The sequence below is a fragment of the Natator depressus genome, chromosome 1 (genome assembly GCF_965152275.1).
Source record: "Natator depressus isolate rNatDep1 chromosome 1, rNatDep2.hap1, whole genome shotgun sequence".
NCBI lineage: Eukaryota > Metazoa > Chordata > Testudines > Cheloniidae > Natator > Natator depressus.
In genome coordinates, this window is record NC_134234.1 from 305513180 (window position 1) to 305539741 (window position 26562).

Sequence of the window (26562 nt, forward strand, 5' to 3'; positions counted from 1 at the left end):
AACACATAAATTTGGGATTAAGGGCTGTCCTGTGCTACCAATTTAAAAGCAGAGACATCCACTGAAATCTTTAGAAGATTCTGCTTAAAAATTAATGGCACTATGTCAATGATACACTGATTTTCCACAAAAATGTTTTAGCTCTTAAAATTAGCTAAATGAAGCACTGAAGCAGTTAAACAAAACATATATGGAAATAAATAAAATGTCTGGTAGACCACGACGTGTATTAGCTCCTAAGGTTCATGCAGGGGTGCTGGAACAATTTGTATAGTGGGAGTGCTGAGAGCCATTGACCCAAACTGTAAACCCTCAACATGATGGAAACCACTTCAAGCCAGTGGATGCTGCCACATCCCTAGTTCCAGCACCTCAGGGTTCACAGACCTATAACAACTACACCACTTATATCCATTGGGTGAAATTGAATAATTTTCAGCCACACTGGGCTGACAATACACAAGAGAGATAAGAAGGTGCAAGACCTCCGTCCTCCCAATATACCCTTGTCTAAAGGAAAATTCTGTGTGGGGAGGCCAAGAACTGTGCTAGTCCAGCACCAGGCTCCCATAGTGTGCTGTATTCACCCGGCACAGACCCTGGGTATGGGGAGGAAGAGGAAGCTTCCACTGTACCCTCTGAAAGACTGACACAGATCACTGGCTTCAATATGTGCTCCCCTAAACTGAGTTTGAGTTTCTGAATGGTGAGCGCAAACATATGCATACAACTGCTTGCCCATTTTGGGCATGTAATTATGGTGTTTGTACGTGCAAACTGGGTAATTGCATATATAAGTGACCAACCAAATGTGTAGCTGAACATTTTTGTCCACAATTACTTGATTTACGTGATGAGAAATTGCATGTACAATTTAGCACACACAATTGTGTACGCAGATTAAAAAATCAGGCTGTTACTCCATTATCAAGGATAACTATATACTTTTCTTTCTGTGTTCTGTCACTGCCTCTGCTGGTACTCCTTATTGACTTCACTGTATGTACAAACCACTTCAGTGGAAAAAAGACAGCAAAAGAACAGCCAGCATTATTCTAATTCTCCCAGATCTTCTAATGTTTGCCCAGGGCTTTAAGAGTAACTAACCAACCAATCATAGCAAAGTTGCGTGAACTGGTGGAGAGTCTATATTTCTTAAAACAGCTACAGACCCCTTCATAAAAAAAGAAACTAACCCACACAAGCCCCAAGTATTCTGCTATAAAAACACAGTATTATCAAGACAGAAAATTCCACCCTTCACCACCTTATTTATGCGTTGCATCCATTTCCCCATCTATTTCTTTGTCTTTTTAGATGGCAACTTCTTCAGAACAAGCACTGCATCTTCCTTTATGTCAGAAAAAGAGCGTAGCATGTTCTGGGTGCTACCAGAAGCAAATACAAATAATGTATGCTAATTATTTTTAATAATTATTAATAAAAGTCATAAACTGCTATCAGTGCTGCTACTATTCTGAGTCCAGGGCCTTCAGCACATCTTTTTGCTGTTCCTTTAGCTAGTGCATTGATGCCATGCCCATGACCCATTTCTTTGTAATAGCCACATACTACAAATGTTCAGTGCTTCCAAATGCAAATTCCCTGTGACAAGATGCTCCCTCCTTTGAAAAAGGCTTTCTAAAATGGAGAGAATAATTTTTGTTGTTGTTGGTTTAAGCAGGAATGTAAAAGGATATGGTTCATGGCTGGTAGGGATGAAAAGGGTTTGGTTGGGTTATATTTTATTCTTGAAAAGCTGAATGACTGGAAGAACAGACTGGCAATCAGGAGATTGCTGAAGATGTACAACTCAAAGCTAGAAGTTAAGACCTCAGCACATCAGTAGTGCACAGGAGAGAATGCAGAATTATTTTGCTAACATTTCTTAATGTTGACTTGATGTCAAAGGCAGACAACTATATCACAAACAGGGAGTCAGGTATTTTAGCGTCCCAAAGCAGCTACAATCCACATATGCAAGAGGTACAATAAAACAAACAAAAACCATATAAGCATCATAATAATATACTGATTTCAAAGAGTGCTTGATAAGCTACTTACACAAATTTCAAAGGCAACTAAATATATACAGTTTAGTATTTGGACCTCAATGTGTCACATAGGAAAGAAATGAAGGTTGGAGCCTGGACCACAGAAAATAGGATGAGTAGTAGCAGAAATGCTAAAGAGAAGGAAAAAGTAAAGGAACATCTGGAAGAAAGCCTTCTAGCCTATCACTGCATCACTGGATTTCTCAGCTCTTTCTTTACAACTTCTTCAACGACAACTCAGCTGTTAAAGACAACTCTGCAAATTTAGCAAATGCCTGAATGGGGCCAATATGTTACCCATGCAATAGATTATAAACCACTTTCACTTAGCTTAAATAGCAAAGCAAAAGTAAGAACACTGTGTCTAATTTCTTAAGACAATGTGAAGCAGTGCAGAAAAAGACTGCAAAAAGCACCTACTGATAAGGGTTCAGTTTGATTGGAATGTTATTCTATTATGTACATTGAAAGGAAACCTGAACGTTCAGAAAACTTAGTGTCTGACTATATAATGGAGCACAAGCTGGGAAAGTAAAATGTTGCACTGATTTATCATTGCTGGAGTCTTATTACCAGCCTTGTTAATCCTCTCTACCAATTTAGTAGATAATTATAAGTAGGTACCTTTAAATTCATAATGCAAACATATCCAGTTCCAGTCAACTCTAGTAGGCCAGAGTTGGTATGTAGAGTGGGCCTATTCAACAAATTTTGGGACCCCTGTTCCCAAACTTACCCAACCTCTATCAGCTGTGATCATATCACTGTGTGTGGCGTGTTTGCTGCTTTCTTGGAGTATCCCGTCATAGCTGACGTATGAGTGTCAGTTTGTTTCAGTGAGTCTTCTTGTGTGAACGTAAACCAATGTGGGATCCACAGATGCGTCCGCATGTCAGGCAGACCTGGCCACATGTTTTTACCACGGCCTGTTTTCTTCGCTCATGCTTCTCTCTGGCTTTTTCTGTTCTGCTGTTCTGGATGGCTTTAACTGCAGACCAACAGGTCTGCCTCCATTCTGATATATCCGTGGCAGCAGCTTCTCATGGACATCAGTAGGTACAGAGCCAGTCTTAGGATTTGGGGGGAGGGTCAACTAAATGGGCTAAACAACCCAAACACCACCGATAATATAAATGTATGTGTATGAAATTATAAAGGTGGAGGGGAATCCTCAGGTCACCACCAGCCTCAAGCTGCAGAAGAGGCATAGCCCAGTTTATTGTGCTGGGGAATGTGCATAGTTCACAACATTTGAACTCTTGTCCTGAGATGCTCAATGCTAGGCCCCTATTCGGAACAGCACTAATGACTTCAGTTGGACTTAAGCATACGATCAAAGTGAGGCACATGTTTAAGCATTATCCTGAAGAGGGATACTTTCCTGAATTGGGGTTCTAATGATCAGTCACATTTTCAGAGCAATCCTTGCAACCTAAAGTACTAGATTTTCTTTTTTAATGAAAACACAGATTGATACATAGACTCCCCAAAATGAGGTCACACAACCGCAGGCCTGAAAGGCAGGCACTTGAGGTTGTCAAGCACCATGTGTTCATCTTCTGAAAGTGGTGAACCATTCAGGAGAGAGGTCTATCTCTGTTGTGATCAGCACTGGCCCTAAGGGTGAAAGGTGACAAAGGTGTTTTCATGCTGCATTTGTGCTCCCCCAGTCCCTGCACTTCTGGAGGCTGATCTGGCCATTGGTGTATGTTAGAGATGCCTCAGGGCTCAAATTTACAGTTGCCTGCAATAGCCCCCAAGCATGGCATTGAAAGACCACTGTATGCTCAGGCCACACAGCTCTTACCCTATAAGGACCAGAGAGGGGTGGTATAGAACCAAGGCTCGTTAATTGGTAGGGGAAAGGCCCGTCTATAAATGCTTCCACTCATTAATCCTTCAAGTCTCCTGGGAATTACAACAGTCTCCTCACTGGCTTTCCTGGTGCAACAAACTCCCTGCTGGCAAACTACCCAGTAGTCTTTAAAACGTCCTCCGTTCACATGTAATGTCGCTTTTCAAAGATTTCACTTTCTGTCAGCTGCAGTGCTCACACAGACGCTGAGGCGGCTAAATGGCCATTCTGAGCTTTACATATCACCCCCGCTGCGAGACATTTGACCAGAGGTAATTCCTGTGGCGTCTATAAAAGATATAGCACTATAATGGAGGGATTTGTGTTCTGCCATGTAGATTCCCCTACGGGCTACAGTAGTCCATGCTGCTCCTGCTTCGTGTAGGATGATAGCTGGTCAATCTGATCCAGGGAGTGGGGAATGCAATGGACTCTCTTTTGGCTCTTCCCTCAGCTCATCCCCCACACTTAGCAGTATATAGCCACCTTAGGGTGCAAATCCTGGCCTACCCCGGGGCCTACTAGAACCACACTGGTTTAGCTGTGACTGTGGAGCTTGGGGGGAGAATCTGGCCCCCAAACAGAATTCAATTTATTATATATTTGAAACGACATCAAGCTTAAAGCAGCATTTCTGGTTGCCTTGTAAGCCTCATGCCACTTTTTTAACCAATCACATTCTGAACATGAAGAGTGGGATTCAGAAGTGCTCAGCCTTGTCCCCGTTCTACTCAAATTGAAGTCAATGAGAGTTTTACCATTGACTTCAATGGGAGCAGAGTTAGGCCAGTGCTGAGAGCTTTTGAAATCTCTTTGCCATATCTAGTCTAAATAAATAGGAGCTCTTTTCATTTGCTCTAACAGAAGTATATGAATGTCTAATTTTTTAAAGACATCTTCCACAGGCATTTGCCTAGCTTTTGAAGTACCTTTCCAAAGATCTTATTTAGGCATTCCCCAAGCATGAAATATTGCCAGCATAAACTGTGTTTAAACTGGATTTGGTCTGAGGTCATCATTTTGAATGGAAGACAAGTTGCATGTTTTCGATAAAACATGGGGGGTACTTCTAAGATTCAGAAAAAGAAAACATACCCAGCCAAACAAAATAACACCAAGAAATAATATTAAGGGATAAAAGTCATAATTTGTTATAATATGTGCAAGTGAGACATAAATATAAGACAAAGGTAATGAATTAACTGAAAACGGTTCCACAAGTTTGGTAAGGATTTTCCTTTTATTTAGGTTTTCTGGGTTGGGGTTTTTTTTTTTTTTTTGAGGGGCGGTGTTATTTGTTTTTTAATTTTATGAATTACTGTACAAACTGACTTGTAGGCATTAGATTTTTGGGATAGAAAACTGTTTAAAGGATTTCTACCTGCAACTTCAGATATATTTGCAGTTCTTCTGTAACTTTTATTTCTTATAAGCATCAATAAGGATATACCATTTAAAAAGACGTATTATTAAAATTAGGCTAATCACATTTATTACTATGTTTGGCAGCCAAGATTGTCTAAGAATTCTATCAGAGGGATCTAAGTTATAAGTAACATAGAGCCTTGTAAAAGAATGGAGGGTCATTAATTTAAATTAGTTTAATAGTTTCTCAGATAACTTTTATGCTTGTTTGGAAAAAAATATTTAAAATATATTTAATGGATAATAAATAGAGCAGTTGACTTTTGTTTCTACATTAAACACAGCTCAATCAACATCCCTTACTCACAGACGGAACCTTACTCATGTATGTTGCATGTAGCCCCAATAGAGCTGCAGACATAAATAAGGGTTAATCATCTGAATAATGGCTGTAGGATCAGGCTTTTGTTTACAAGTAAGGAATTTATCAACAGTGATATCTGAGGGTGATGCTTGTACATACAGCATCCAATTCTTTAAGTGTAACTGATCATACACGTACAAACAATATATCCAAATGATGAAATGTCCCCTAAGATCGAGTTCCTAGGTTACAATTCTCAGTCTTCCCACAACTGAAAAAGTGCATTGAGAATAATCTTTCTAAGCTTTGCTTTGAGACTTAGCTGTTGCGAGAGGGAAATGAGATGCCCTCTAAGGGTTGTGGCGACTGTTTAACTACTCTGAGTAAAGCTATAGCGAACCTCTATGAGAGATCATAATGACAGCAATGAAAAATATAAACTAAGAAAAACTACATCTATTTGTGGATTGTGCCTAATACTAGAAACAAGTGAAATTTAAAAAAAAGTCATACTTACAGGAACATCAACATATTTTGCAGCTGCTTTCACCTTTTAAAAAAATTAAAAATAAGAAACAAATACTATAAGTGTTAATAATTATGTGTAGTTTAAAAATTAATAGTTGGTTAATAGTTCATATACTTACAGTGAATGAAAGTATTGATGAGAAGAATGTGCCTTCATCATACCTTGATAGTTTAGACAGCACACCTTCTAGCACTGAAACAAACTACACAAATGACAGGTTTCAGAGTAGCCATGTTAGTCTGTATTCGCAAAAAGAAAAGGAGGACTTGTGGCACCTTAGAGACTAACAAATTTATTTGAGCATAAGCTTTCGTGAGCTACAGCTTACTTCATCGGATGCATCAGCTGTAGCTCACGAAAGCTTATGCTCAAATAAATTTGTTAGTCTCCAAGGTGCCACAAGTACTCCTTTTCTTTTTTTGAAACTACACAAAGACACAGTATAAATATTTATATACATACAGTGTCATGTTAATTATTAAGGATGGGAAAGTGAATACCTTGTCCTGTTTGCACTCTGTAACAGAACACTGTAGCCTGAAAATCTGATCATTTTGTCCGTCTCTCAATGAGCGAAGTCATAGGAAGTACTCAGTTTCATCTATAAACAAAACTGATGGAAGTCACTGCTTCCAATAACTCAGAAATAGGGGGGAAAAGCCAACCAACCAACAAAAAACAAAACCCCACTTCTAAAGAATGGCTTTCTACCTTATACACATTTATTACCTCTAGAACGTGTGGTTAAAAAAATGTGTGCACCCACTATACCTTTATACAGAAATACAAACACTTTTATTATTTTTTTAAGACCACATTTCAGAAAGTGGCACAAAAGGAAGTAGCAAGTTATGGGCAGCCATGGGAACTTCATTCATGCTGCTGTTAGAAATTGTTTTTAAAGTGGCACAGTGGTAGGAATTAAGGATCAAGTGCAACTGTTAAGTTTAAATGTCCTGACATTCAATATTTTTCTTATGTTTAAAAGGGAGATGAAATTAACCAAAGCTGATTTCCCTGGTTTGTGTATTAGCACCACTGATTACGTCAGCACTGCTCTAGGGACAGTGTTTGTTACTGAACTGCTACTGAAGAACCAGCTAAGAATCAGAAAATATAAGGCCTGAATCTTGGATCTACTGTGACCACTTTGCTCCATTCTGCAATTGGAAAGAGACCATAAACCTGGTGGATCTGGCACCTGTGATTCTATGAGTGCCATGGCATAGTCATAGCATAAAGCCACCTTTGCCAAACACTCAGTCCTGCATGCAAATTGTGGGCATAATGTTTACATAGGTTATGAAAAAATTAACTTAAACCAAACCCTCCACCTTTGTGTATTCCATTTAGTTGATCATGTTACTTATGACATCACATACAAGAAAAAAAGAAAATGTAACAATTGTTGAGAAAAAAAATACACACACAAGGTAGCTCATTACTGGTTAATTATTGCATACGTGCATGCTCACTGGTCATATGTTAGTTGCCTCATGACATATGTAAAGAATATTGTAAAAAGTAATTTGTAATTTGTCTGCTGCCAAAAACTCATTCTCAGAACCAAGGAGTAGCACTTTATGAGTGTGAGGACAGGACAAAATTCCATCTGGCATGCTGTTAATGGGCAGTATCACGGTGTCACAACAGTGTCACCTTCCCTTCTCCCTATGAGAAACTGAGAGCATCACCTTACAATAAAATCTGCTTCCAACAGTTCAAAGAGCAAGAGTAAGTGCAGAACTACACTCATCACCTAATCTATTCATTCACATTTATAAATGATTTATCATCACTGTAGGATCCAAGAGCTGTATTTGGATTACAAATGCATTGGGCTACTAGAGAGGATGGAAGTTGGTTTTTTCTCTGCTCTGGGTATAAATCAGGGTCCTGGCCTTACATGGGATGCCAGTTCTCTGCCTTGCTATTACATGCCAGTGAGTAACCATTGCTTGCACACTGCAGTACTCTTACAATACTCATCTTATTCAGAAGGATTCTTTCTGCAAAATGTTAGTCAATATTATTCTGAAAAGACCCATTGCTGGTGGGACTGATCTCAGTAACAAACACCAGGCCCATGTTTTCAGCACTAACATGTTATTAAAATGAGTATATTAAAAGAATGCATTGAAATCCCAAAGAAATCAAGTTAAATACAGGGCTTAGTTATGAGGCTGGTGATTGTGTCTTTAGCTGTTTCCTGTGATCTCTCTACATAGACCTGAAGGACTATATAAATACTTCTGGGTATACTTTGCATTTTCAGGTCTTCTGGGGTTGTCAGGATGAGACGCTGAGATTGCTTTGTTTCACTGCTCTGTATTATTCATGTGATTTATTTAACATTTTAGCACGGTAAATCTTGTTTGTGAAATTAGCAATTTAATCTTTACTACATGAAATCTCATTGAAATAAAAAGGTATCAGCATCCTTTTCATTTCTGAAGGAAATCATTACAGATAAAAGCAAAGAGTAAAAGGTAAATATTCTAAGCAACAAGGTTTATTTCCCTGTTAAAAATATAATACACTGGTGATAACTCAAAATAGTGTGATTGATTAATACCATCTTTGGATCCAGTACATAAAAGAATATGGATGTTATAACGACAGCTGTTGGTTCTTGCTGACTAAGAACAACAATGATATATCAACTTTGCTTTGAATCTTCACTCTCTGTCCCTTGGAATGGAAGCAATCAATACAATTTGCTGATGTCACTGGGCATCTAAGCTCTGTATTCCAACAGGAAGAGATAGTTGGGCTTTCAGTGATCAGCCAATCACAAAGATTGCTTCCCCCCAGTTTCCTAGGCTTCAGCATCCTCTAACAGTATCAATGCTGCAGTAAAATGTATCTAAAAATTCCCTTCATATCTAATTGCAATAGCAACTGAAGTAAGCAATCGTAAAGATCTGCCAGGTTATGCTGTCAGGACGACATATTAGGAATTCATGACTGTTGCTGGAAAATCATGAAAGGCAGCCCATCTCCACATTATGGAGACGCTGGTCGCTGTTCCATAATTAAGGATGAGTTTTGCACTTAAAAAAGGGGATTCAACATCTTTGTTAATTATGAAAAATACAGCATATACTTCCCAAAATTACAACACTTTCTTTTACAAAATAAAATTATTTTTTTAATAATTTACAAGTAAACCCATTAAATAGGTTAGGGCCAAAATTAATTAAAAATCTGACCTTTAAGAACTTGAGCTACCTGTTTTGGACCTTTTTTTGTCTCATACTACCTTAAAAATGGAACAACACAGACTTCAAACTTCTCATGTAGTTTATATTCAACTGAAATCTTGTGCATATTAGCTATATTAAAAGGTTTTTTAAAATGTTTAGTGGTCATCTTTGCCATTATCCTTTATAACTGAAAATTTCTCCTTCAGTAGAGTCTGAAGAATGATGTTCCAATGTGACTATCTGCCCTCTTTCAAAATGGCCACCTTCTCCCATTGTTCTCAAAGGAAAAGAAGCCTCAGGCTATCCTTAGCAAAGACGGCCACAATTTCCATTCACCTGCTCCTCATAGTGTTGTTCTTTGCCTCCTGAGATTTTGAGGTGAGTATTTTTCGTGAGCACATCTCTCTTTCAGTCAAATTGGAAACAATAGCAGGCTGGGGCTATTTTTAAAGGAGGTAGCCTTAACTGTGTGCAGCCTGTGGCCTCAGTCTACCTGAAAACAATGATTTAAGATTGATATTTCATACCTTCAAATAATCAGAAAAATAAAATGGCATATTCTCTTTGGGTTTCTTGTTTCATGTTCATGTATGAGACTTTTAACAATAAAAAAAAAAACTAAGGCAATTCCCAGCCAAAAATATGTTAAAATGGAGCTAAGACTGAAAGTACATATCAGTAAAGTGGGGTAAAATACATCACAGAGATGTTGTAATTATTCCCCCTGAAAAATACTGCTTTATATACCAAGAAAATCTCAAGAGTTAAGGTTAAATTTAAAACAAAGCAAATATGCACTCTCAACCTTAAATCCATTTGAATGTAATTTTTGCTGGGGAGTATGTACCAGGGTTAGGAATGATGGGGCTATATTCAGCAAAACTGGTGCAAAGCTCCTTGTCCTCTGCTGGAGTCACCCTTGCAAAAGGGAGGCAATTGTTTCAGCTGCTGTCCTGCATGGATTTGACGCCTGGAAGGGTGGACGGTATCTTTATCTTCTTCCAGGGCTCCAGGAAGTTAATTGGAGGGAGTCTGTAAAACCAGTGAATCAGTAGATCCCCTAACTGCCCATGCCAGGTCCCTCTTCTGGCCTGTGATATACACTTATGTCATGCACAAGGGGTTTTTGCAAGGCAAGTAGGTGAGCCCCAAAATGTTGCTTGTGCATTAGTGGAGACTCTCTAACTCAACAGGTTGATTAGTTATTATTTCTATGATGTCTTCAACATGAAAAATGCTATATAAGTGCTAAATATTTCTATCATTATTTCATTTTGGTTTTACAGCTCCAGTTCTGCAAAGCATTTAACAGTTAGGTTGCTGGTGTGTTGAGGCCACTGCTGACCAACATTGTCTGTTATTTCTTGGCTTATACTTAGATTGTAAACTTTTTACGGGAGGAACTCTCTTTTTGTTCTATATTTGTACAGCTCCTTGTCCATGACTGGGTCTCCTAGTTGCTACTATAACACAATAAATAAAAATAATAAATCCATAACCAACTGCATGTAAACCATTTCTATGTAAGAATGGACTTAAGCACATACCTAAGTACCTTGTTGAATCAGGGCCTAAATAAGGTCAAACTTGCAGCATAACCTATTTGCTAATGTCCTGTGAATGTAACTTTTACATTTTACATTCTTAGCTTTTTTTTATAGTTCATGGGCTAAACTCGTCAAAGTATAACCTAATGGAGGTTGCTATGGTGGAACCTCTGCCAGATGGCGACGTTGAAATCACACAAAGTATCCACAACCTTAGTATCAGATCAGGAGCATAAGTGTCCAGCCACCTCATCATAAGATATTTGTTCATGCAGGTTGGGTTATTACATACCCAAGTACACTATTTATGTACACAGATTCAGGTTTAGTGAAAGAGTAGCTAAAAATTGGGATCCAAATGTCTAATGATGTGTGCGTGTGCGTGCACCTTAAACCACTTCAGCATTGTTGAGAAACTAGAGAAAATCAATAGTCACTGTTCTCAGCTCACTTTCCTGTAAGCTAACATTATTTTCATAGCTGTGGGAATATTATCAGTTATGCTTCTGTTTTGTCATCAGAAGGTGCAATGCAAATAGAAACTCTTGGTAAAGAAAACCAGCTATGCTAATTTCTGCCCCATCAAAATAGCAAGTAATTTGTCAACGAAAAAGACGACAAAATCTGTGGGAAAGAAAATCTTATTTCAAACTTCTGTAACGAGTACAAATAAAGGAATGAACAACTCTAAATTCCACAATGTTTTAAATACTTTGCATACTAGAATATTTTAAACATAGTTTCCAGGAATACATATCATGCTAGCGCATTAAATGTTTTAAAATGAAAAGTAGTTAAATATTTAACTTTCAAACTTAGGACGAACTTTCTTACTAAAGCAAATTTTCTTCTTACACATAAATCCAAATACTCTTTCCATGATTTTGAGAATTTCTCTTGTCACATTTGCTAACTATAATAATAAATGTCTTTTTATACAATAGCTTATTCTCTTTATAGCTGAAGCCTGAGGCAGTGGCCTTGAATATCTTGTAAGAAGTTACAGGAAAATTTTTAATGGGAGGTTGTGTGAGAGTCTTCTTTCCTTCTTCTCTGGGGTACTACATTACCCTTTTATACCTTGTCTACACTAAACATTTTATGGGAAATCACCCACTGCTGCACTACCACCAATGTATCTCCAGTGGCATCAATGATTCAGTGGTAAGCATGCCTGTGCCCTGTCTAAAATAGTGCTCCCATCATTGCTACTGCTGGTGGAGATACACCAATGACAGCGCATAGTGGGAGTTATCCCCAAAAAGGCTAATGTAGACACAGCGTTAGAGGTTTCACTTCTCCATCAGCTTCAGATGACTACTTCATTGGCAGACTTTTGGCCATCAGTTCATTTCAGAATGGAAGTATAATCCAAGAAATACAACTCCCAGAATCCAGTTGTGCTGCCTGCAGCCCCAGTACACTTTCTTTAAAATAAACACTGATTTTGCAAATTTTTCTGCTTTGATTGGCTACGTTACTCAGAACTCTCCTTCCATATGTCCACAACAAATATTGCCATCTCAGCTTCTGACTCCATTCCATATGCCCACCACCTAGTCTCAAACATTAAATACACTTTAATTTAAGGAAGAATTACTTTTACGGGAGTTCTCTTTCTCTCTCTGTTTACATACATACATTTATTGAAGAGATGAGTCCTCAGTGAGGACTAACTGCATGTAATGCTTCAAATTGTAAAGTTCATTTCAAAATTATATATGCATCCAAAATATTTAAATCTCTTTACAAAAGAAAAATTATATATTTTTGTGCCTTCACATAATTCAGCCAAGGGTGAACAAATTTTGCTCAAATTTCCAAAAAAAGTCCATCCTCGACTTATGCCCAACTGTGAGAGATGTTGGTTAAAAGGGAAAAAAATTCAGGAAGTTATGAACAAGAGAAGACAAAGTCATAATGGAGGTCTGTATAATATTCTTTCTTGGTTCCTCATTAATCAATTAAGGCACCACATACTTATAAATCTTTTATCCTAATCTTGAAAAGCTGACATCTCTGGAATGCATTAATTGTTTAAAGTGCACAGATGTTGTATTTAAAACAGAAGAACATTTATTTTAAAAGCTGTATACTTTCCCAATATTATTTGCTACTTTCTTTACTACTCTTGGAATTGTCTGTGGTTGAGGGTTTTTTTCCCCTCCTACTGTGTATTTTGTGAAGCACTTTAGGCACAATAATAAAAATATGATTTAATCTTGCTGCACTTAAAAACATCCTCTAAGTATTTAGGATAAAGGAAAAGTAAACAAAAATGCTATTCAGATTTTTTGTGTGGCCCATCTCTAAATTGAAAAGTGATTTAAATAGTATTTAAAAATGGACAGAAAGTTTTCTTCATGTACACAATGAAACAAGTAAGGAAATAAAAACACAATTAATGAAGACAATGTTAACATACTCAGAGATACAATGTTAATATACTCAAATGTGTTGGTGCTACTGGCTGCCAGTAGTCATGAAGGAGCTGCAATATAAACAAAAGAGAAACTACTCTGATTAGCAAACTACTCAGAAAGCTTTCTCCAGGTGAGAGTCTAATCAATTAAATTCTGTAACATTCATGATAACTTGGGTGATCGCTGTTTACAAATCATATTTGTCCAATCTCATTGTAGAAAATACAGAATGAAATGCATTCTGTTTAAGGACATTTCTGACAACCCGTGATTTAAAATGTGTTTGCCATTCTAAAACAAATCAAAATAGAAATATGTTTACCTTTGAAACAAGAAGTGAAATAATTTCTTTAACAGTTTCTTCAATCAAGTCATCTATTTTTGAATGGTATTGTTGCTGCGTTTTAAAAGACAAAGAAAGCATTAGTGTGTATACGAACACAACACTTTTGTCATAAGTCATAAATGGTACAAAGCTGCTAACCCTGACAGATCAGATTCACTTAAAATTATCATTTTGAACATCAGAAGAACAAAACATTGAAAACGATCCACCCAATCAACACTTTCTTACATTTTGTGCTGAAAATTTTCCCATGTACACTGTTGAGTTAAGCAGCTAATGGGGTTATTATTTAGATGAATTGAGTTCTTATTCTTATTCAGGCGAAGGAATGTGAAGGATACTTTTTGTCTTCTCCTCTATAATTAAGGTGGCCATGTATTTTTTTTTCTAAAGGGTTGGTATAGCTGGAGAAGCAAAAGGACTAGAAAAAGATTTAATTAATACAGCATTTCATGTCTGACAACTCTCATTCATAAGTTATTTTAAATGTCCTCTAGAAATAAAATGAGCTCCCAATTGTTCATCCTAAAAGGGCCTTTTTGTCAGCTTAGTGAGCTGCAGTTTATACAAACCTTACATTACGCTCAAGCAAGGACAAAATTAAAATTTCATCAACAAAGCTGAATAGATGGTAACAAATTAATAGTCCACAGAAGGCATAATAAAACAGTCCTCATTCTTCAAAGCTTTTTTTCCTGCTTTTTCACGGAAAAAGATGTTTTTAAGTAGGTGCTATTTAAAATAAATCTGAAAGACTTTTATGCTTTCTTTGGATAATACTACAGAGTTCCATCCTGAAATTAACAGGAGCTAGAACTCCTATTCTGCTGTGAAGGGACATCAATTTAAATAGTAATTCTTCCTTTAAAAACATTTATCTGACAGCAAAGATTGTCCTCAATAGCCACTTCACAGAAAATGTGACTTGTAAAGACTAACCCTATCTTGATAATTCAAGGCTACTTGGAACAGCTAATAACATAATGCTTGGAGTAAAAGTACTGAGGTCAACATAAATATTAGCCTAGCTTAGCAGCTGCCAGATGAATAGTTTTCTAAGATGTAAGTTTTTGAAGGCCATTTTTCTTCTGTCTCAAAGTTTCCATACAAATCAAAACATTAAATTGGATCTGCTTAATATGCTCAGGAAATGATTTTCCAAACAATAAATACTTACCGTATCTGCATTCGAATTAAAGTAGCATAGGGGTCTGTTATGTAACTTCTCAATGCCCCAAGTACTTTTTATTGCATGTTGAATCAATATTTTTTAAAAAATTCTCCCTTTAAAAATGCATATAATTGAATATATACCTCATGAAGATCTCAATGCACATCTCATTCACTCTGAAGAGTGAATGAACCTAATGCAAATACACAGAGAAGCTTTCTGTGGCTGCAGTATGGACAAGTTGCTGGCCTTTGTCCTACATCCAAGGGGGAAATTATTAATTTTTTGAACAGCATAAAATTTTGTTGACACTTTAAGGGCCCAATTCAGCCAAAATAATCTATGTCTTTTGTTGTTATGCAATCCCAGCAGACAGTGGATCCTGCCTCTCCAGCAGAAGTATCCAAAAATTGATTTCTCACAGATGTCACCCATATCTCCTCAACTTTAGTGCCACCGCTGACAGTTGCAGAGTTACCCAAAAGTTCATGCAAATTACCTCCACTTCTAATGCCCCAAATCCTTATATTTTCATTTCCCTCCATTCTCCTGTCCTATCGCTATTCTGATTACCTATGATTTTGCAGGAATTGGGAGTTAATCTATTGCAGGCTAAAGTAACTCTCATAGGAATAAGTTGAGAGAAGGGAGTTCAGGCAACCCCAAGTGTTCAAAAATCATGATACAAGATTTTCAGAGAATGAGATTTTTTAATAAAAATTGGGATTATTTTATTTGCTTCCTGGTTTGGAACTTTTAAGGTTAATGTTTTCAAGTTTTTCTCTGCAACCATGAGGGCTATAAACTTTTTTTTTTTTTTTTAAGCTGAGGTTCTCATGTAATCATTTGAAGCTGGAGCTTCAAGAGAAACATCAAACACTATAAACTTGTAATAAAACTGTGAGTGTTGGCAATGCTGCATGCATGATCCTTGCCCAACAGTCCAGTTTCTGAAATTATCCAGAAGAGATATTTATGGCAACATTTGGCCTCCACGTCTCTAAACTCGCTCTAGTGAGACCAATGGATAGTATAAATGATTCTCTCTGAATAGATGAAGGAATTGAAAGTCAGAAAAATAACAAACCTTTAGTCATTTTAAAATTCTTCCTTGGCTGATGTATTGTTCATTTAGGGGCTGGGAGGGTAGACAAAGCAATTTACAGAACTGAACTAATTTGAGCACTCGGGGAGTGATAGCTCAGTGGTTTGAGCATTAGCCTGCTAAACCCAGGGTTGTGAGTTCAGTCCTTGAGGGTGCCATTTAGGGATCTGGGGCCAAAAAAAGTGGGGGGGGAACTGGTCCTGCTTTGAGCAAGGGGGTTGGACTAGATGACCTCCTGAGGTCCCTTCCAACCCTGATATTCTATGAAGAAAATCTCCTAGCATCATTCCTGAGATCCCTGAAGGAGACATTGCAGAATGTGGCATCCCAGTGGCTCTGGGATATTTTCTTCTCAAAAAATGTGATCAGCTGCAGCCAAAGGAGGTCTATAGAGTGTCAATGGGGAGACTATTTTCAGCCGTGGTGAACTTACCATGAGCTAAGAACATATAAGATTTCCCTTTCTGGACCAGACCACTGGTCCTTCAGGTATGGCTGATTCTGACAATGATAATAACCTCATGCTGGGGAGGAAGACAAAAATACTAGGGCTGTCAAGTGATAAAAAAAAATTGTGATTAATTGCTCGATTAAAAAAATTAATCACAGTTAATAGGGAGATTAATCACACTGTTAAACAATAATAGAATACCATTTACTGAAATATTTTTGGATGTTTTCTACATTTTCAAATATATTGATTTCAATTACACCACAGAATACAAAGTGCTCACTTTATATTTATTTTTATTACAAATATTTGCACTGTAAAAAACAAAAGAAACAGTATTTTTCAATTCACCTAATACAAGTCCTGTAGTGCACACTCTTTATCATAATAGTTGAACTTACAAATATAGAATTATGTACAAAAAATGACTGCATTCAAAAATAAAACAATGTAAAACTTTAGAGCCTACAAGTGCACTCACTCCTACTTCTTGTCCAGCCAATCGCTAGACAAACAAGTTTGGTTACAATTTGCAGGAGATAATGCTGCACGCTTCTTGTTTACAACGTCACCTGAAAGTGAGAACAGGCGTTCGCATGGCACTGTTGTAGCCAGTGTTGCAAGATATTTACGTGCCAGATGTGCTAAAGATTCATATGTCCCTTCATGCTTCAACCACCATTCCACTGGACATGCGTAGATGCTGATGACAGGTTCTGCTCGATAACCATCCAAATCAGTGCCAACCGACGCATATTAATTTTCATCATCGGAGTCAGATGCCACCTGCAAAAGGTTGATTTTCTTTTTTGGTGGTTCGGATTCTGTAGTTTCTGCATCAGAAAAGAGCTTTTAAGAGTTCTGAAAGCATGCACCACACCTTGTCCCTCTCAGATTCTGGATAGCACTTCCGATTCTTAAACCTTGGGTCAAGTGCTATAGCTATTTTTAAAAATCTCACATTGGTACTTTCTTTGCATTTTGTCAAATCTGCTGTGAAAGTGTTCTTAAAATGAAGAACATGTGCTGAGTCATCATCCGAGACTGCTATAACATGAACTATATGGCAGAATGCAGGTAAAACAGAACAGGAGACGTACAATTCTCCCCCAAGGAGTTCAGTCACAAATTTAATTAACAATTTTTTTTTAATGAGCATCATCAGCATGGAAGCATGTCCTCTGGAATGGTGTCGAAGCATGAAGGGGCATACTTACGTTTAGCATATCTGGCATGTAAATACCTTGCAACACTGGCTACAACAGTGCTGTGCAGATGCCTGTTCTCACTTTCAGGTGACATTGTAAATAGGAAGCAGGCAGCATTATCTCCTGTAAATGTAAACAAACTTGTTTGTCTTAGCAGTTAGCTGAACAAGAAGTAGGACTGAATGGACTTGTAGAGTCTAAAGTTTTACACTGTTTTGTTTTTGAGTGGAGTTATGTAACAAAAAAAAATCTACATTTGTAAGTTACAGTTTCACGATAAAGAGATTGCACTACCGTACTTGTATGAAGTGAATTGAAAAATACTTTTTTTTTATCATTTCTACGTGCAAATATTGGTAATAAAAATAATAATATAAAGTAAGCACTGTAAACTTTGTATTCTGGGTTGTAATAGAAATCAATATGTTTGAAAATGTAGAAAAACATTCCAAAATATTTAATACATTTCAATTGGTATTCTACTGTTTAACAGTGTCATTAATCGTGATTTTTTTTAAATCACGATTAATTTTTTTAAATCATATGAGTTAACTGTGATTAATCGACAGCCCTAAAATATACTCATACTGCACTTGGCCACCTGTGCATTATTGCATTTGGAAAAGAGAGGAATTCTTTCCCAATTCTTGTGATGATGAGTTTACATTTTGAAGCTATACCTGACCACATCTTGTTCAATATTATACTATATTATACTCTGTATTATTTTCTGTTCCATTTAGGTGCACCCAAGTATCCTATTTGGTTTTTATTAAACTGCTGAAGCACATTGGACTAATATCTTTATTGTTATCACCGGTGAATCCCAAGTCTTTTCCTTGGAGGTTCTTGGAAATCAATATCCCACCACTTTATGAGTTTAAACTACTATTGCCAGTGTGTATTTATATTACGTTTCCTCTGGTCTTCTACTGCCGAGCCACATGAAGTGTTTTAATCCTTCTCGAGTTAATCAGAATCCTTTTTGGATTGTATTAATCAAAATTACCATGGAGTCATTGACAAAGTTCACCAACTTGCTGCCCACCATTAATAAATATATTAAGAAGCATTAGCCTCAATACACTCCACTATTCAGTTTTCCCAGTTTAAGGAATAGTTGAAGAAGAATGTCTGCCTTCAGTCCTTTACAAGAATTACAGGGTAATGAGAAAAAGAGGACTTGTGGCACCTTAGAGACTAACAAATTTATTTGAGCATACGCTTTTGTGAGCTACAGCTCACTTCATCGGATGCATTCAGAGGAAAATACAGTGGGGAGATTTATATACATAGAGAACATGAAACAATGGATGTTACCATACACACTGTAAGGAGAGTGATCAGGTAAGGTGAGCTATTACCAGCAGGAGAGAAAAAAAAACTTTTGTAGTGATAATCAAGGTGGGCCATTTCCAGCAGTTGACAAGAACGTCTGAGGAACAGCCGGGGGAGGGGGAGGGAATAAACATGGCGAAATAGTTTTACTTTGTGTAATGACCCATCCACTCCCAATCTTTATTCAAGCCTAAGTTAACTGTATCCAGTTTGCAAATTAATTCCAATTCAGCAGTCTCTCGTTGGAGTCTGTTTCTGAAGTTTTTTTGTTGAAGAATTGCCACTTTTAGGTCTGTAATCGAGTGACCAAAGAGATTGAAGTGTTCTCCGACTTGTTTTTGAATGTTATAATTCTTGACATCTGATTTGTGTCCATTTATTCTTTTACGTAGAGACTGTCCAGTTTGACCAATGTACATGGCAGTGGGGCATTGCTGGCACATGATGGCATATATCACATTGGTAGATGTGCAGGTGAACGAGCCTCTGATAGTGTGGCTGATGTGATTAGGCCCTATGAAGGAAGTCTCACGCTTTCAGAGTAAGAACCTGAGATAGTTCCCTATGCTGCTGCTGAGAGGGGATGATGAAGGGAGACTGGAGCTAGAGACTGCAGTGCCACATGGGAGCGGCACAGGAAGATTTCTGAAGAGCCCTTTGGCAAGGACTGAAGCTCTGATGGTTTTGAGAGTATTTGGCTGGCAATGCAGGAAGCCCTCTTTAAGTGTTCCTACCCTGAGAAGGGAAGTGGAATGGAATGGATCGAGAGAGTGGGGTTGTTTACCTTCTGTGTGAAAGGCCTTCATGGAAGTGCTGCCTTCCCTGAGGAGGAAGTGGGAAGCCTATTCTCAGGACATTGCCTGAAAAACAAGTAGGGGTAGAGGTGGACTCACTACTATGGGCTGAGGTGAAGCGGTGCTGGGAGTCTCTGGGGTTGGCTCTGATGCTATTGGTCTTGTGTTGACGTGCTCTTCTGCCTCCCCTGAGAGGTGAGGGAGATTCCAAAGCTGTCCGACTCAGTCAGTCTTGAAAGGGAGCAAGAATCATAGAATGTTAGGGTTGGAAGAGACCTCGGGAGGTCATCTAGTCCAATCCCCTGCTCAAAGTAGGACCAACTCCAACTAAATCATCCCAGCCAGGGCTTTGTCAAGCTGGGCCTTAAAAACCTCTAAGGATGGAGATTCCACCACCTCCCTAGGTAACCCATTCCAGTGCTTCACCACCCTCCTAGTGAAATAGTGTTTTCTAATATCCAACCTAGACCTCCCCCACTTCAACTTGAGACCATTGCTTCTTGTTCTGTCATCTGCCACTGAGAACAGCCTAGCTCCATCCTCTTTGGAACCCACCTTCAGGTAGTTGAAGGCGGCTATCAAATCCCCCCTCACTCTTCTCTTCTGCAGACTAAATAAGCCCAACTCCCTCAGCCTCTCCTCGTAAATCCCGTGCCCCAGCCCCCTAATCATTTTCGTTTCCCTCTGCTGGACTCTCTCTCTTGTCCACATCCCTTCTGTAGTGGGGGGACCAAAACAGGACACAATACTCCAAGTGTGGCCTCACCAGTGCTGAATAGAGGGGAATAATCACTTCCCTTGATCTGCTCCTACTAATACAGCCCAATATGCTGTTGGCCTTCGTTGCAACAAGGGCACACTCCTGACTCATATTCAGCTTCTCGTCCACTGTAATCTCCAGGTCCTTTTCTGCAGAACTGCTGCTTAGCCAGTCGGTCCCCAGGCTGTCGCAGTGCATGGGAGTCTTCCTTCCTAAGTGCACAACTCTGCACTTGTCCTTGTTGAACCTCATCAGATTTCTTTTGGCCCAATCCTCCAATTTGTCTAGGTTACTCTGGACCCTATCCCTACCTCTCCCCCCAGCTTAGTGTCATCTGCGAACTTGCTGAGGGTGCAGTTCATCCCATCATCCAGATCATTAATAAAAATGTTGAACAAAACCGGCCCCGGGACTGACCCCTGGGGCACTTTGCTTGATACCGGCTGCCAAGAGAGACATAACAACTGTGGCACCAAGAACAAGTCACAGTACCACTGCACAGCCATGCTCAGAGTACTTCCTGCCCATTCTTGTGTGTTCTGCTCCAGGAGGATCTGAAGGCATCTGCCTGTAGCAGGGCAGAAGATAAACAGAAGAAATTTCTGGAACCAGCCTGAAGAGAGATTTCAGCTGGATGGGGTGAGAAGAAATTTGGTGTCTGGTGACTGATCACTGCCTAACAAGTTCAAACAGCAGAGGAAGTCCCTCCAGCCCATGTTGCTGAATGAGCAGGAACAGTAATAGGTCGTTTATAACAAGCATTGAATATAAACAATTCACATAGAACAAGCAGTTTCTAAAATGAAAGGCACTTACCCACTGACCAGCAAACTGGATCAAATCATGGAAAATCAAAGTAGAAAAAGCAGATAACAGGGGGAAGAACAGGAAAATGATGAACATTTCATTAAATGAAAAATTAATTATGGCTAAAATGCTAACTTAAATAGATGAGCTAAGGAAATGAGGAGCATGCCCACCAAGACAACAGAAAAGGGCAATCAACAGAAATGATATGGCTGAATAAAATAAAAATAAAACTGCCTGTAACAATGATATGATTATATATATATATATATATATTTCTGCACAAGGCAGGAATAATTGTTGGTGTCATATTCTGACAATTGGTTCCCCTCCCCCACGAAAACCCAAACAAACAAAATTACACCCCCACCCCCACCCATGTACATCAACACTGCAAAAGCAGTATTAATTGTGCATCAGTATTCTGGATGGCCTAGAGACCACTATTGCCCCCTCACCATTGCACAGATTATTCCGGACAAGAGTGGGAGTATTCTATGTACAAAGGGATGGGGGAGTAGCCAAGTATGGATGTACATCCACTCAAAAAGCATGGGCCACTGCCCCATCATAGAGTCTCTCTCTACAGTCCCATTTGTACAGCACCCAAACAATGGCCTCTACACAGGTTCTAGAAGAGCAAAAGTTAAAGGTTAACAATTGTACTCAATGATTCTCTCCTCTAGTTAAAATTTTTCTCGTGCACATGTAGGTGCAAATGCCAGCCAGAGCATTAAAAGAACCAATTAAATATAAATCTAATCAGATGAACAGGTTACTATAAAGAATGATGCTTTGGCTCAGTTGTGCTATTAAGATGCTGTCATAAACAAGGTTGGTTCTTAGATGCAACTCAGGAGAAGCTCTGGGATGGATAGTGCAAAATCCCTCCTGGTGTCTCCCTGAACACAGAAAAATTATGGACTTTCCTCTGTCCATTTGGATGGAATAATGGGGGACAGTTTGCACCCTCAGTGATACTCAGATACTTATATAAACAAAATTAAAACTATGTGACACATTTCAGAAGACAAAATACACAAATAAAAAACAGAGCTATTTTAATCAATCTAGTAAAGACAGTTCACAGTGCTAGACACCCCTGATTAATCTAAACATACACAATTCCACCTACCTCTTGCCCACCATCCAGAATGCAGAGTTTAGCAGTTTGCTTTTTGGCATCAACTAAAACGTTAAACATCGTACACACGGAGGCAGGAATACGCAAGTCCATTGATTTGTTTGTCTTTTGTAGCTTGAGTTCAAATGCAATTCTTGTTCTATTTATTTAAACATGAATTCACAACATGAAAGTTTGTCATAATTCCAGACAACTGACATGTAAAAGCAAAAATCTCACTAAATGTGTTAATTTAAAAATTAAGTCTGTGAGCACCAGGTGGAAGCATGTAGGAACACAATACTACAAATAGTAGAGTAAAATATTCATCTGTTCAGTAGAACACGAAAGTAATCTCAAAATTCTGCTTTGATTTAGCTAAATAATGACTGGTAGGCAAAAACATAATACATTTAACAATATGCTTCCTAATCCATTATCTGTGAACAAGTTTCAAGCAGTAAAAATATAAAGCTCAAAGAAATATTTGGATCTTCTGCATTAAAACGTAACAGCTAATCTGTCATGTTAGGATACCACTTCTGATACATATGACTCAAAAATCCTCTTACGGCTTTAATTAAAAAAAACAATCTTTAATAAAGAAAAAAGTGAGTTAAATTATTTCCTTTCATATTAAAACAAAGATAGATACACAAAGATCTGGTTCTCGTCTCATGTTGGTGTAAATCCAGAGCAAAATCACTGCAGTCAGTAGAGTTACATCAGAGAAAATTTACTGTGAGATCAGAATCAGGCCTATTTTATACAAATGTAAAAGGACGGCTAAATCAAACATCTACGCTACTAGAGAAATATAATTCTTATAATCATTACAACAGTTTGTATAAATCAGCCTAAAAGTTTCAATTCATCTCTCCCCAAAAAACTTTCCTCATATGATTCTCCATTTGATTTGAGAGAGTGACAAGATTTCTCATGTGTCAGCTGCAATGTTATTGCTGTTTTGGGACCATTTACGGGTGTCTTGCACATGGAAACTCATGCTGAGGTGAAACTTTACATAGCTGAATTAGAATGTGCCCTATGGTGGGCACATAGAGGGCTACTGAATAAAGTGCCTACTCCACAGGAGATGAATTTACCGAAAGACAGCAATTTTCATGTTAAAGACTTAGCTATATGAGTTGTTTCTGAGAATCTTATTAAGCCAATGCACCTGGAAGCCATCAGTCTTCCTGATTTGCTTAAAAAAGAAGTCTAGATCTCATAATCAGGCCTTAGACATTTTCAGATTTGCCTATTGCAACAAGCTCTACAGTACCTGACACCGAAGTGAAAAGCCAACTCAAAAGGTGTAGCTGATTCATCATGTGGCAGCTTGCGTCCTAACAGAGACCACTTGTAATGACAGCAGTGCACCAGTACTTCGCTACTATTACCTGATCCAGTTCTGATTTGCTATTAAAATGCTTTTCTTTAAAGTTCTGAACATATTAGGCCCAACTTGCTTACAGATAGCATTCCAGATATATGTTGTTCGAATAAACAGATGATGACAAATTCATTCATATGATAGTATTTTTTGTGGGATTGTTCAGAATATGCCTCTTTTATATAACGGGTGGCCTGGCTGGGTCCATAAAAGCCTTGTGAAGCAGCTGATATTGGTCTCATGACATTTGTTGGAGTCGGCAGTGAGTAAAAGTAATTTCCCTGGTACACAGACCAATGAAGAAAACACATTGACTCTTGGGTAGGAATACAGTTGTATGTAAGAGATGATTGGGAAGGACTTTTGATCGAGCTTTACCACAAACAGATGAAAGAGTGGACCTTCAGGAAGTTCCACACTATGATCTGTTCTTCTTTTTATAAAAATAATAACTGCATGCTTGAAATCACTTGTAATGGTCTTAGGTTTCCAAGTAGAAATGTAATAGTTGAAGATTGTGGATATTGTTCTGCCACCATGATGAAGCAGTACAGAGGATAAGCCTTCATATTTGGATAAGTGGTAAATCTGAGGTGATAAGCAGCTTTGCTAATTTTCTCCAATGACACTAGAGCTTGAAGTATTTTCTACCCATAGTAGCTTATTAGGCATTCTGTAAGTTCCATGCTCTTTAACCAGCAAGCCACAATTTCACATTGGCAGTCAATAATCTTGAACCACCTGCACTTCGTGGTCGAACATGTTTTCAGGACCACAGATGTAATTCATTCATTTACAGTGTCAAAAGATTTCTCTTCTACCAAGAATTTTTGATTGCAAATCTTCTAAGAGTTGATTTTTAGTTAGATATGGAAGGAGTGATAAGTGAAACAATTTGCTTTTAGGCCACTTATCTCAGGTTCCTTCTTGTCAAACAAGACTAGACATATGGTTTTAAATCTTCCTATCACTTTGAAGGCAGTAACACAGACTTAAAAATTGGCCATAAAAAAGGTTTCTTTTCAAATGTGGGTTTTCAAGGTGCAGCCACAAAATTTGCATCTGGGCTCATTTTACATGTGAACCCCCATATTTCTGTCTGAGAAATCAGCAACGGAACACAGAAATAGGTACCTGAGCTAGTGATTGTTTATTTGCCACTCTAAATACCAATTTGTGCAAACTATTGTACAGGAAAAGTTTAGGCTTTTGAAATCTCAACCACTATGGTCAGCACTAAGAACTGTTCAGTATTTTTCAAATGATTGTTGATCTACCTTGTCAAAAAATTGTTTTTCATAATCATTCAGGCTTTTTTTTTTATAATTTTTTTTAAAAAACACCAGAAAAATGGTTATCAAATTGTTTTGTTTGCAGAAAAATTGTTTTTTTTTAATAATTGTTTTTTTCATATTGTTTCAACAAACAAAAATGTCAACAACCATTTTGATAATGTTATTGTTGATTTTTTAAGAAATATTAAAAATATCATGTCAAATTTTGATAAAATCAAAAATGGGTCCTTTTCAAATACATCAGAATTAAAACAACTTTGACATTCTACTTTTTTAATGAATTAGGTTTTTATTTTTCAACCTAGCTCTAGTTAGATATATCTAGATAACATTTATCATAATTTATCAGTTATATTTTTATGAGTTATATAAAATGTATAAACAACATTTAGCTTATGCTTATATTTAGCAGCAAGGATATTGTGATATATCTTTAAGATGCCTGAAATCATATTCTGTAGATCCTTTAGCAAGTTTGAAATGTACTTGCACTGTTCTATCATTTTGAACTGTACATCTCAGTACAATCTGCTATCAATACAGCATTTGGCACCTCACTTGACTTTGATAATATGCAGATGATTTTTTAGGACTTTTGGGTGACCTTCAAAAAGTATTTCTCAAACCTTCTTCCATTAACATATATACCAAACTACTGTGATCTTGCCGCTACGCAGAGTGAGAGCCTTAGGATTCAATTAAGAGGAAGGTCAGCAAGATAATTTATTAGGACAGACTCAAACTACAACCCAGATCTGTGAGGGATCTGTGTACATCCTAGTGAATTTCAGCACTTATATAATTGTGTTTTACAAACAGTGGCTACTTAGTCATTATAACCCCCGGGTGATGCATTTCAGTATTATTATCCCAATTCTACATATGGGGATACTGAGGCGAAGAGGTTACATGGTTTGATGAAAGCCACACAGTCAATGTCAGAGCCAAGACTGGAATGCAGAAGTCTCTTGCTCTCAGACCTGTGCGTAGTAGTCTACAAAACAATACTGCCTTTTATACTTTGTAGCCACCCTTCCTTGAGCTTAGAGACCCACTAACTACTCATCAGAAGAGACATTCAAGTAGCCAACAGGGAGCCAAGAGAGGCTGTAGCTGACCAAGTGCTATTAGCAGTATCCCAGGTGGCACAGGCCCCCCACAGTTTTAAATTGGTATAGGGTCACCCCCAAAATAGAAGAATATCTGAATATGGGTTTCATGAATCCCAAAGGCTAATCCTGGGTGGTATGATTATTGATAAGTCGTGAATAACCTGTAATGTTCAGTAAAAATCCATGTGACAAACTTTCATCCCAGTGATCGGTTTACATTAATTTATGTTTACATGTTCAAATCTACCTTTCAAAGGAATAGGGCCAGAAACTCACTTTAAAAAACAAAGAGCACCCATCTTATAATAGCTTT

At 37.9% G+C, this 26562-nt stretch overlaps 1 protein-coding gene across 16 annotated transcripts in view; it reads right to left on the reverse strand.

Moving 5' to 3' along the window:
* Window positions 1-26562, reverse strand: part of CADPS2 (calcium dependent secretion activator 2) — a 555767-nt gene that overhangs the window by 37527 nt on the left and 491678 nt on the right. For 8 of the 16 annotated variants that reach the window (XM_074942329.1, XM_074942327.1, XM_074942337.1 and 5 more), the window contains 5 exons: window positions 22459-22606; window positions 21333-21347; window positions 13666-13740; window positions 6286-6369; window positions 6156-6188 (listed from right to left, as the gene is read on the reverse strand). In XM_074942329.1, coding sequence (XP_074798430.1) covers window positions 6156-6188; window positions 6286-6369; window positions 13666-13740; window positions 21333-21347; window positions 22459-22606 — 355 coding nt within the window. The remainder of the gene's footprint in view (window positions 1-6155; window positions 6189-6285; window positions 6370-13665; window positions 13741-21332; window positions 21348-22458; window positions 22607-26562) is intronic. The other 8 variants (XM_074942326.1, XM_074942338.1, XM_074942340.1 and 5 more) reach the window with 3 other exon arrangements.